Here is a 12,095-nt window from a genome sequence, read left to right as displayed (position 1 = left end):
TGAAGATTGCTATTGCAGAAATACTGGAATTCTGACCATAAGGTAATGTGAAGTGTTCAGCAATGAACAAGGTCTCTCAGCTAAAAATTTATGCAAAGGAGGGATCTAGGCTTGCATAAAGTAATTAAAGTAATGTTTACCATAAAATAGTTGTTTTCCTTTTGTTTTCCTTTTTCTTCACAAAAGACTTTTTTTTTTTTCCAGGGGGGTGGGGGTGGGGGAATGTTGTCCTTGTCCTCCAATAGAGATTAGAACTTCTTATCTTGCTCTGAAGGTAGTGGGCAACTCCAGCATATAGAGAAGTAATCTACTTTTTGTTGCCTCTAGAGATGTAGTTGTTTCTCTGCTTTGTGTGTAGAACTGCTGATAGTTGAGTTGCTTTGCTACCTTAAGTACTGCTTCATATTGAGAAAAAACTGGGGTTTGGAAATGGGGGATCTGTTCTATGACCTTTGTAAGAAACTGCTGAAAAAATATTTAGAAACCTTATTTTCCAGTAGGTAAAATTCATGTTGTATTAAATGAAACACAGCATCATCTCTTCAAACTACATAGCACTTCAGCAAATAGGTGCACTTCAAAAATGCTTGTTTCATCACAAAGTTTACAGCAATGCTGTGCAACTGAAATTTACTTCATTTGTCTTAAAATAACAAAGGCCACATATTCAGTCTGCGTTTTTAGAAAGATTTCTGTGAGTAATTAATAAAGTGTTTCTTCCATGGCCTTTTACCACACAGACAGTGCAAATCAGCAAGCCAAAAGAGTCCTGGTCCTGAATTCTCACGTGGTGGCTCCATGCATGCATGTGTAGAAGGTGATTCCATTTCCATCTGCTGACTACAAAACATACTGATATTTTATAGCCAACAGGGGCTCTTGCTTAGTTCAGGTACCAAAAACATCCAGTTCCCTTTTGATGATCCCATTTCTCTTCTCACTGATCAGATGTGCAATGGTTTGTTCTAGCCATGCACATTAGACAAACTGATTTGGAGGTTAATAGAGAAATTTTTTCAAATAACATTTTTGTAAACAGTGAAAATAAATCGAGAGCTGCTGGAGATCTTCAAAATAGGGTATGTGTTTATGTATTGTTTTAAGAAATTGGTGTGGGAAGAATAATGATTTGGTTATAGAACAGTGCAAGTTTGAGATTATTCATTATTTAACTCTATTTTCAACTAGAAGATTCTTCAATGGGTTTTTCTTAATGCAGATGCAGATATAACAGATTTAGTGACTGCAGTGGAAATAGCTAGGATGTTTTGCCTGTAGAAAAGGGGCTCTTCCTTAGAAGAAACTCAAAAATGAAAATAGTAATTTTATAACATTTGTGTGTATCTACAGTTAAGCATGTTTTTGTTGTGAAAGTATGACTTAGTTTCTAAGTGTCATAGCCTATAGATAGGGCTGCAGAAGTTTAGGAAATAATTCATTAAGTCATTTGCGACTCTTTACATTTCACTTACTTTTTCCCTTGTTGGCTTTGGCTACCCCTTTCTCATGCCAGCAGGCTGCCCAACTTCTGTTAAACACTTTTGTTTTCAGGCTTTTATACAAATTCACTTCAGTCATCACACATTGACTTCCAGAAAGACTGGGACAGAAAAGCTTAGGGAAAATACGTACAGTAAGAAAGTATATAAATCTAAAATGTGTAAATACTGTCTCACTTGCTGAAAGATCTGTCTGCTACTTAGAGTTCTTGGCCCACTTTGCCTGCTTTGCAACTCCTGCAAAGTTGCAAATCTTGGCTGCTTTGGTGTTCTGTGTAAATGATGTTGTATCTGAGTATTCCGTGTGAGTATTCTGTACATGTTAAATTCTTCCTAAAGTAATGTGCTTTTATTTTAAGAGTTATTGGCTGTTACTCTTTGAATATGTTGTGTTTTACATAATACCAACTTCAAGTATTAATGGTTCTTCTATGTTTCTAAGACTTAGTGGTCACATGAATTGGACGTTAAGTTTAAATTTAAAAATGTAAGTAGTGGTTCCTTTATTGCTATTTGCAATTGCTTCATATGTATACACTTCAAGTGAAGTTTCTTGAGTTGCAGTAGCAAAGAACACAGCATTTATTTGAAAACATGGGAATTAATTAATATAAAGTAAAATAGTCAATATCTTTAGTATGAGAAAACGCTCCTCTAAACTGTAAAAGGCTTTAATTGCATCTAAAGAGGCCTGCGTGTGATCTTCAGTAGAAAAGTCTATGTAAATTATTTGCCAGTGGTGGTCTACCAAAAGAAACCTAGGAGACAAGGCAAATCAGGCAGTTGGAGTTAATTAGTGTCATGTGTGCACAATAAATGTAGAGAGGCTTAAGAGCCACCAGCAGTACTGTGTGATGATATTTCAAAATAACATCTTTGGAAAATAATGGATATGGCTCTACAATGTTATTTGACTGTGGGATCTGCAGAATTAATGGGTTTTTTACAGGTCTTACGAGAGCTTGCAACAGAACAAAAAGTGGTGTGTTATGTTAAAGGCAGATTGGTTAAAAACGTTTTTTATTTGGGAATACATAAAGATAAAACATCAATAACAAGTGGTAACAGGTAGAAAAATGCACTTCTTTGTTACTTATGCTTATGTCAGTTTATTCAGACTGTTCTACCTGTGTAGGATTCAAATTAGGGACAGTTTTTTAAAAGGTGCTGTGCAGTAAAATCTAGTGACTTCCCAATAATAGAGAAGAGCGTGAATTCTGAGGCTTATATGGGTTCAGACCTAATTAGATTGGTCTTCAGCTTTTCTGGAAAACTTTTGTGTGGGAAGAAAGTAATTCTGTATTTTTGCTTTGTAAATAAGGAGTTTGAAAAATGGAATTTTCCGTGGTGTTGTTAAAAGGAAATTATTTTAAAGCGAGTGTATGAAGTATATAATCTTCAGCCTATAGGAATTGTGCACTTAAAAACAAATCAGTGTAAATTATGTATCTTTCAACACCGATCAAAAATATCTAATCTTGGAGATGAAAGTATGCCACACTATTTTCTTCTCTTGATGGCGTATCCAAAACAGTAAAAATGTTGCATTGCTTAAAAATAAAAAGAAATAGTATAAAGCTAAAGAAGGTACTTAAAAAAGGAAATGCACTTTCTGTACAAGTTCTTATTTTACTGTATTAAATACTTAATGATGAACAATACTATGCGGTTTAGCTGTTAACCAGAAATGGGTGAATTGTAACTCCTGACCGCTATCAGTTTTAAAGTAACTTCAGTTGAAACACTTGTTGAAAATATACTGAACCATGATATATTCATCATGATGTGAATAATGAATTACATCATTATTCACATCATGATGAGAGAAAATATTTTATGCAGATAGTTATTTGTGTTGCCTCAAAATGTCAAATTTCTCGGTATCAGCCTCCTAGGAGGGGGAAGAAGCAGGGAGAAAAAGCCTGGGGAATGTTGTTAGGATTTTTTTGCTGTGAGGGATGGTGAACTTGCATGTCTTCCCGGTATCGGCTAATTTAAAAAGCAAATTAAAATACTGTTTCTCTGTACAGTAGCATGATATCTGACAGTCAAGTCTGCTGTGTGCTGTGTCACTTGTTGAACCTTAGTTCTTCCTCTTCGGCAGTAATAGAATCTGTGTATGGGATATAGGTCCAGATTCTCCACGCTGGCTCCAGCTTCCCTTTCAATATACTAAATTCCCTGATAGAGCTACCTACCGTGTTTTTTTGTTTTTAACATGGAAAATACTCAAGTTTGCAAGCATATATGAAAAGGCTTACATGCACAGAGTAGTTGCCAGTGACCAGAGATGATATGGCCTGACTGCTTTGCAGAGCTCACCAGTGAACTTTCAGTGCTGGGTTTTGACTTGAGAGCAGCATCGAGTTTCTGATCCCTCACCAGCAATGGTATGGAAGATTCGCAGGTTAAGGGAAAAAACAGTTGATGGAAAAATGATCGGCAGGTCTTCAGAGAAGCATTCTTTAAAGGAGGGATATGCTAAGGTGGATGACTTGAGCTGAAATATATTTGTCATTAATAATCCCAGTCAACTATAGAAAATGCAAGCTATTGTTAAATTTACTAAAACATATAATTTCAAATTGATACCGAAATGGTAATAATTTTCTCAGTATTTTAATCCTTCATTTTTACCCTGTAGACAACATTGCACTTGTGTTAATAAGCACAGTTCTTTCAAAACAAGAATACAACCAGTAATTTAAATATTATATAAAAATATATTTAATTGCCTTTTTTTTTCTTTTTTTTTCTTTTTTTCTGTTATAGGGCAGATTATACCGGAAAGAAGATTTGTAGAAGCAATAAATAGTGAAGCATATCGGTATGAAATGGGTGACTTTCCAACAGAATGGGAAGGTAAATCTTGAATATTTTTGTTTTATTTTAAAATAATTTTGCCATTGCCGTTCGGTATTTTTAATGGAAAGCCTGATTATGTGAATACGTTGTCTGTTACTTTTCACATTGAGCAATGCAGGCTTTTGTTTAAAAAGCATAGCTATTGTGAATTCTTAAAGCAACCCCTTTACAAATAGGATAAATTTTGTTTAGGAAAATTTGTTTAGGAAACATTTAATAAAAAATGTAAATAAAGCCTGTTTGATCATGACTTTCTCCTCTTAAATGGGAAAATATTTGTGCCTGAGGGGGGATCTGGTAGCATAACCAAAACTAAGTGTGTTAAAGTTCCTAATTATGCCTTCACGGCAGTGTTAATTTGTAGGTCAGTTGCATTATTGGTGGCACAGTGATGGGGTTTTTTGGGTTTTTTTACAGTGGCATTTGGTTTCCTACACTCTTACTTGCACCATCTTGTAGGGAGTTGAAGAACCTGTTAGTAATTAACCATTTTTTCCCACTTCTATTGATGAAAGTTTTGTCTGCAAATTTTGGACATAGAAAGAAATTTAGGGAGGCTGGAGCGGTTCCTTGGGATTAGCTGAGCAGCCCTTGGAGAAAGAGAATGCAGAGAGGCAGAATATAATGGTCCTTGAGGCTGTAGGAGCTGGAGTTAAGTGTGGCTTAAAATCCAGGACTCTAAAGCATAAGCAAGGAACCCCTGAAATAGTAGATAGAGTCTACCCATCATTCAGCATATTTTGGGGGAGAATAGTATCTCAGCATCTCCCAGAAGTTGGTAGGTTTTAAGTAAACAAATTTAAATTTCAAGCAGTGTGTAGTTAAACTGTGGAATTCCTTGTCCTTGAATTTCTGCTTGCTTGGAAGTTTGCATGGATTCAAAAAGTGATTAAAAGAATTTGTGGAAGAAAAAGCCTTCCCAGAGACGTTACTGTGATATAATTTGTCAATGAGCTGCATATTAATAGAGGCTACAGTGTGTTTTGAAGAAATATTGCAATATATTTATTTGCTTTACCTCATTCTCTTCCCTTTGCACTCACTGTTTGCCCCTGAGGGAGATGGTACTGAGCTAAGAGAAAACTTTGGTCCCCTTATATACCTTCATGGAGTTAGTAGAGAGAGATGAAACGTTCCCATCTTGCATTTTATCATTGTCATTACACCGATTCCTATGATTTTTATTTGTGATCAACTAAGGCTAATATTAACAGCTAAAAGTTTCTCAAAGTTGTTTCAACCCTATTAGCAGCATTTGCCAACTGTGATGAAGCCACAGTATCAACAGCTTCTGTCTTCTACTGCGGCAGTACCCACAGTTGGCTGGTACATCTTAATCTTGTTGCTCCTAGTTCTTTACCAGTCCAAGATAGACATCCTCCGAAGAAGAGCAGCAGCCTGGTAGGCTTGTCCTTACTAAATCATCTGGTGCTTGAAATGGTATCTACCTAATCCAACTATTTGAAGTTCATCCAAAAGTTCTCCTGCCACCGCTGGTCATCTAAGGCCTGTGTGACTGTCATTCAATCACTCTGCACCATAAATATTGAGAAGCATGTATAAAGCCTCAGGTAACTGCTCTGCTGTGAATGTATTCTAATCTAAGACCTGCTGCTGCCTGTTCAGAGTCAAAAAATGCAATCCAGTAGTCTCTACCTGCACTTTGCTGGAATTAACAGGAAATAACATGGACAGTCAGACTGTCTTAGGTGGGTGTGAGCTAATCACCCTTTCACAAAGGGCCTAGACTGGTTCAACCAACTTGCTGTATGAACCTGTTCCCTAGGACTGCTGCAGTCAGTGTAGCACTAAGGTGCCTGCACTGTATCTCTTTTCAGAAGCCTTAGCACAAATCCCTGTGACTTGATAGTATGGTGTATGGGCGGGTACAGCTGTTTGGAAGGATGCTTTTGGCATCAGTGCAGGGACCTTGGAGTCAAGGGACAGGTACCCTGCAGTATGGACTTGCCTAAATAGATGCAGCTGCCAGACCATGGATGCACTTTTGCAAGTCAAGGCATCTTATTCAGGGTTTTTTAAAGAAAAGAAAATTGACTATTCCCATTTCTATGAGCTGCATTTACACTTTTAATGCTTAACTTCCTCATCTTTGTAACTGCATTTTTTTTTTCTTGGAGATTTTGTCAGCACCGAAAAGAAAGGATTCACAGAGAAAAGGAAAATACAGTATGCAGATAGGTAACAGCCTTTCCCTCTTAAGTACTGAATTCGTCTGGAAAGAGAAAGAAAAGATACATGCATCCTTCTTCCCCTATGCATTCCTTAAGCAGAGTGGGTGTGTAGTGCATGTTTGTGACAAATAAAGCATGGGAATTACACAAAAAAGACTAACCTGTATTTTATTTTTTTTTTTGTCCAGTGCCAATTTCAATATTACAAACAGTTTTGTGGAAGTATAACGTAATTTTAAAAAGCCAAACCTGGTACTTCTGCTGTTGGTATAGAGGCTGTTCAAAGAACTATTGTGCCTTTGCTGTATATTGGGGTGCGAATTACGGATGTGGGCTGCTCTGAAGTTCATTACTACTTCTTTTCTGCCTCCTTTAAAATGCAAAATTCTCAATGAATAAGAAATGTGAAAGAATGGAAAGAGTAGAGTTCAAATAATACTATAGAAGCCAGTTATCTGAGTGGGAACGGTTTAATTCAAGGTTTTTAGACACACTTTGCTGAAAGGCTCATTACAATTCTCTCCCTACTTTTTCCTCTTCAAAATTGGTCTAAAAGTTTTCCAGGCCCACAGGACCTGTGCTGAACTTTCAGTCTCTATCTCCTGTCCAGACTCTTGAAAATTTCCCAGTGCATTCTTTCTGTGGGTGTTCATTTTATAATTCATGCTGCCATGGATGGTGTTCGTTCCAGCAAATAGTCTGAGACTTTGCAGAAGGATTCTAAAATACTTGCTCTTTTCTCTGAACAGTGAAAGACTAAATACAAGGTTAGAAGGCGATATATTTCTTATTTCTGTTTTCTCTTGGAAATTTTATGGATATTGAGTGTTGTAAACCCTCTCTGCTCGGCACATGCTTACATCTCCAGGGGCCTGCTCTCCAAATTCTGTGTATGCACTTTGACATCTTTGGCCTCTCTGCTTCCATTTTGGCTAGTTCAGCAATAGCAGTCTCCTTGCATAGCCTTCTCAAGCTTTTCACTTCAGGGACTGTGCTGAGGTTTGTTGCCTTATTTCCTCTCCTTTTTCTTGGGACCTGCAGAGAGCTGCTTTACCTGTGCTCCTGTGCTATCTTTGTTCTGTCAGGACTCGGTTTTTTGGTTTGTGGATAATCCTTAACGGCCACCTGATTTAAAAGATGTCATTCCAGCACCTTTTCCTTCTCCTTGTTTCCCTACATCCGTGCTGTGTGACTAGAAAAGAAACCTCTTGTGACCAAAATGAATAAAAGTACTGTCCCTGGAAGTGCTTCGGGGCATGAGTTATCTAAGGAGAACTTCCACAAAACCAGGGACAAAGGTTTGTTTAAGGAGTGGGACCAGACTGCAGTGAAATTTGAAGAGGGTCTGAATTAAGTCTCATTGTTTATCTAAGGCATCATCATGGACAGCTGGTAAACAAGTGGCTGATTTTGATGCTGTGTTTATCAAGTTATAAACGTGTATTGATATAACTGAGACTAAATAGAAAGCTATAAAATAAGTAGAAAAACCAATCGTCTAGATTACAGACTCAGTCTGTGCAAACTGTTGCTCAGGCTCTGGAGAGGATATTTGTGTGTTAGTCCTGAGGGTTTACTGAATACAAGACAGAGAGGGCTTACTTCTGAAGGGTTTGCCTGGAATTTTTCTCTTGGAGGTGTTAAAGTGCTCCACAGGATTAGATTTCCTAAGTTCTCAGACCTGCAAAAATTCTGAATGTCCATTGAGGTTTTTTTAAAATTGAAACATGCTCAATATTCAGAGAATAGAATCATAATACCTTGTGTTATCCTTACTCTTAGCTATTTGTACACAGAAAATTAAGTTGATTTTAATTTTAAAAATCCAAAAGTATGTTTCCTTTTGTACTGTAGTTTTGAATTTAGAACATAATCCTTACACACAATACAAATATTACCTAGTTTTGTTCAGGTGCCACTTGTTTTATTATGAAGTGGGAGTGCATACTTCTCTTTTCCCTAGGCAATAAGGATGCACACAACAGATAACGTTTCTGTAATGTTAGTTCTGAATGTTCACCTACTGTAGAATGTGTGGTTTACCTCCTAAAGACTTGTCAACAGTGCTCCTGAGAGGAGATCAGTATTTTTATGTACCTATAAATATTCATGAGATTGCATGCTTCATGCAGCATTTTATTGCCCATCCATTCCTAGTGTGGGGTTTTTTTTGGTTTTGTTTTTCTCCTTTCCTGGTAACATTTAGTGATTAATGGGAATCTTAATTTGCAGGCTCCCTTTTACACTCATTACAGTGTTTTAAGTGCCAGTAGGAGTCTTAAAGTTCAATGAAAATCTCATGCATACTAATAAGAATGCAAATGAGTGCTGATGAAAGAATTCGAGGGTCTCAAGGTAGAAAATGTCTGGCTATCTTAGAAAATTCCTTTCAGACAGAAGTAGCATTACTGTGAGTACAGAATGCAGGAATTGTCATCCAGATAAAATTAGAAGCAGCAGCGTAATGATTTTGAAATGGAGGCAATGATTCACTTTGCCAAAGCTTTGGGGGACTTTGGTTGCAGTCAGTACATACATGTTACCTTCTCTACTTCACCAGGTTTAGAACATCTTGGCTGACAATGGTGAGGGCATTTTGGTTCGTTAATGTAGGGAACAGGGGTGTTCATATGGAAATCTTCTCTAGCTGTAACTGTCACTGGACACTTTTTAATTAAAAGTGAATGCATTTGTGCATATGGTGTTCAAATAATATGTAATAAAGCGCCTACCTGCCTTATTTCAACAAGTATTTAACTGTCGTGTAAATTGGTTCAGTCATTTAAACCTGCATTGACTAAAAATGTAATGAAGAGCACAAAGAAAGGTGGGAGAGCTTTTCCTTTGCTAAATTATGTACACTGACTATATTTTTTAAAAAGAATGCAAAATGTCTTAATTTCAAGATACCTTCTACTTGGATTTTGTTAAAGTTAGTGCTAACTCAGAAGTAAATCGCTGGTTTTATGTTTGTATACATTCCTTTTTCCTTTACCTGTTACCATGAATTTCTCTTATGCCTGAGTTATGAGGTGTTGGTGGGTTTCTGAATGTTGTGTTGGATGCTCAAGATATTTTTGATAACTTAAAAAAAATTGAAAGGCTTTTTAAATTTTCTGTCTGAAAGAAAACCACCTCAAAACTGGTGGGGACTAAGTACATTTGAGTCCTTCTATTCTTCTCCCCAAAGACTGAGGAATGGTCAAGTGATTGCTTTTGAAAGACTGATAAAACTATTAGACACTAAAGTACAGTATACTAAAATATACTCTAATCAGATGATATTTTCTTGCTTTTAATCTTGTATCTTGAGCTGTGCTTTACATAGAGTATTTCAGAAATGGATTTGCACACAGGGAATATTATCTATTAAAACTAACTAACTTCATTTTATGGCTATAAAGAGATTTTAGTAAATTTTGTTACGTATTTCTCCCTCAGCTACATAGTGGTGAAGGAATCTTTCATTAAATAATGATTTTCTAGTGCAGCTCATTGGAGATGTTAAAATGAATTGTAGTAATTTGGGAAATGCTTTGTGTGAGCAAGTTTTATTTAGAGTTAAACTGAAACAGATTCGTAGTTCTGACATTTATTAGAAAGAAGTAAGGTTGGTATCTCCTGTAAAACCATGCATTCAAATGCTTGCTATAGCTGGAGAGGAACATGGCAACTTCTGTGTGCATTATTTGTGTTATTAAATAGATACAGTCTCATAATGGAATGTTTGGTATAAGAAATATTCCTAAATTAAGGATTGTTTTGTTGCTTTTGAGTGTTGGTACTAATTGAGATCTATTAGTGAATGAAAGCATGTTGTGTAGTGTTCCTTACTTCACAGCTTCTGTTCACAGGACACATGTCATTGTTTTACCCTCCACTGTTCTGTCTGTGGCATGTTAAATCGAGGCAGCTAATTAAATGATAAAATCTCTTAATAGAAGTATTCCATTCATCTGAAAATAATTAATCAATGAACTGTCTAAAAGTCCCATCTGCTACTGAAAGAAAATCTACTGTAAAGATTATATTTCAGCAGTAGTTTCTAACTACAGCTTTATTTTTGTAGGATTTCAAATTTTAAGAATTTTGCTTTAAGAATTACTAATTGTAATCACTTGAACTTAAAATGCAGCTGGTGTCTTTTTTCAGTATTTTCTTAATACCAGCAATTTCAAAAAAAAAGAAAAGAAATTTTTAGGTGCTGAGATCTGTGGAATTCAAACCACTGGGTACCGTACTTCCAAATGTGACAGAAACAAGGCATGGCAAGGCAAAAGATGATACTTTGTTGAAAGTAATCCCTTTAATTCTGAAGGTTTAAAACTTAATTTTTTATGAAACATTTTTAACTACTCCTTTTCCTTTTTTTTCCCAGCTGTATCTTTTATTGGTTAGTGCCTAGTATACATACTTCACTATACCTGTCAGCTCTACCACTTTCTTGCTTTCCTGGTTGGTGTTGGAACTGTTGCTAAGTACAGACAAAGATGACTTCTGTCAGGAGGAGAAGTCTCATGTGCCATGACTTCATCTAATACTGTCGTTGCTCCTTTTACAAAGAGTGTCTGCAAGGCTGCCAGCTGAGAAGTGTCAGTCATGCCAGTTTAGTCTGATCTTGCATTTGGAAACCCTCATAAAATCTAGAGGTTTAAAAGTGCTACAAGTACATACAAAATGTTTTCTAGTTTTACAGATTTAATAGAAAATCTCTTAATTGTATTTTGGATTATCATAATGGGCTGGTTTTCCTTCCACTAACATAAAACTTTTGCAGAAAGGGTGATCTTGACTGTTCGGTGCTCAGTCAATTCTTTACAATGGAAAATTTGGGTCTAATCTTTGTTAGGACCAAAAGACTGCTTAGAAGAGCTGGCAAGAACTGCTTTTAAGAAAAGATGTTTGAGAACGGTGTTTAAAAGACCACATTTTCAGAAAGTGTCATCTGATAGACAAGAACCAGAAGTGATACCTTGCTTTGTATCATTACAGGTATTCTACCATTAACCTTGAGCTATTGGCCTTGCCATCAAGGCTAAATTCCAAGCTATATAATGCCGTTTTGCCTCCCTTAATTCTTTTCTAATTTCAATGGGAAGCTATTCTTCCTAAAGCCACTTTTGTAGTGCTGCTGAAGCAGAGTGGTGTTGGTGTTTCACTCTATGTGTAATTGCATTTTCAGCAGTGAGGTGACGTTATAACTCTGTGCGCCTTTTAATGTTTTGGACTTGCTGACTCATTCCCTAGTTTCCCTCAAAACACATCACAGATGGTATTAGAAAATTAAAATTTGGAGTAGTTCCTTCTTAAAGCATTTCTGAAACTTACTGACAGCTACAGGTCAGACCAGGAATTTGGGCGAAAACGAAGATGTCATTTTTGCTCTAATTTTCAAGCACAATAACAAAAGTCCTAATTTTCTGAACAAATGTACAAAAGAACATTTTGCCATGTCTTGGCATGTGGAACTGGCTTTCCTTATGTTAGTCCTTCTGTTCATTACTGGCCACTTGCATTCTGCTACTCAGTCATTTGAAAA

General features: G+C 36.4%; 1 protein-coding gene across 2 annotated transcripts in view; it reads left to right on the top strand.

Moving 5' to 3' along the window:
* The window catches only part of NDUFAF2 (NADH:ubiquinone oxidoreductase complex assembly factor 2), a 69,107-nt gene that overhangs the window by 43,686 nt on the left and 13,326 nt on the right, over nucleotides 1–12,095 (top strand). For both annotated transcript variants that reach the window (XM_055791461.1, XM_055791462.1), the window contains one exon: nucleotides 4,272–4,361. In XM_055791461.1, coding sequence (XP_055647436.1) covers nucleotides 4,272–4,361 — 90 coding nt within the window. The remainder of the gene's footprint in view (nucleotides 1–4,271; nucleotides 4,362–12,095) is intronic.

This window comes from Falco peregrinus, chromosome Z (genome assembly GCF_023634155.1).
Source record: "Falco peregrinus isolate bFalPer1 chromosome Z, bFalPer1.pri, whole genome shotgun sequence".
Lineage (NCBI taxonomy): Eukaryota > Metazoa > Chordata > Aves > Falconiformes > Falconidae > Falco > Falco peregrinus.
This window is presented reverse-complemented; position numbering and strand designations above follow the sequence as displayed.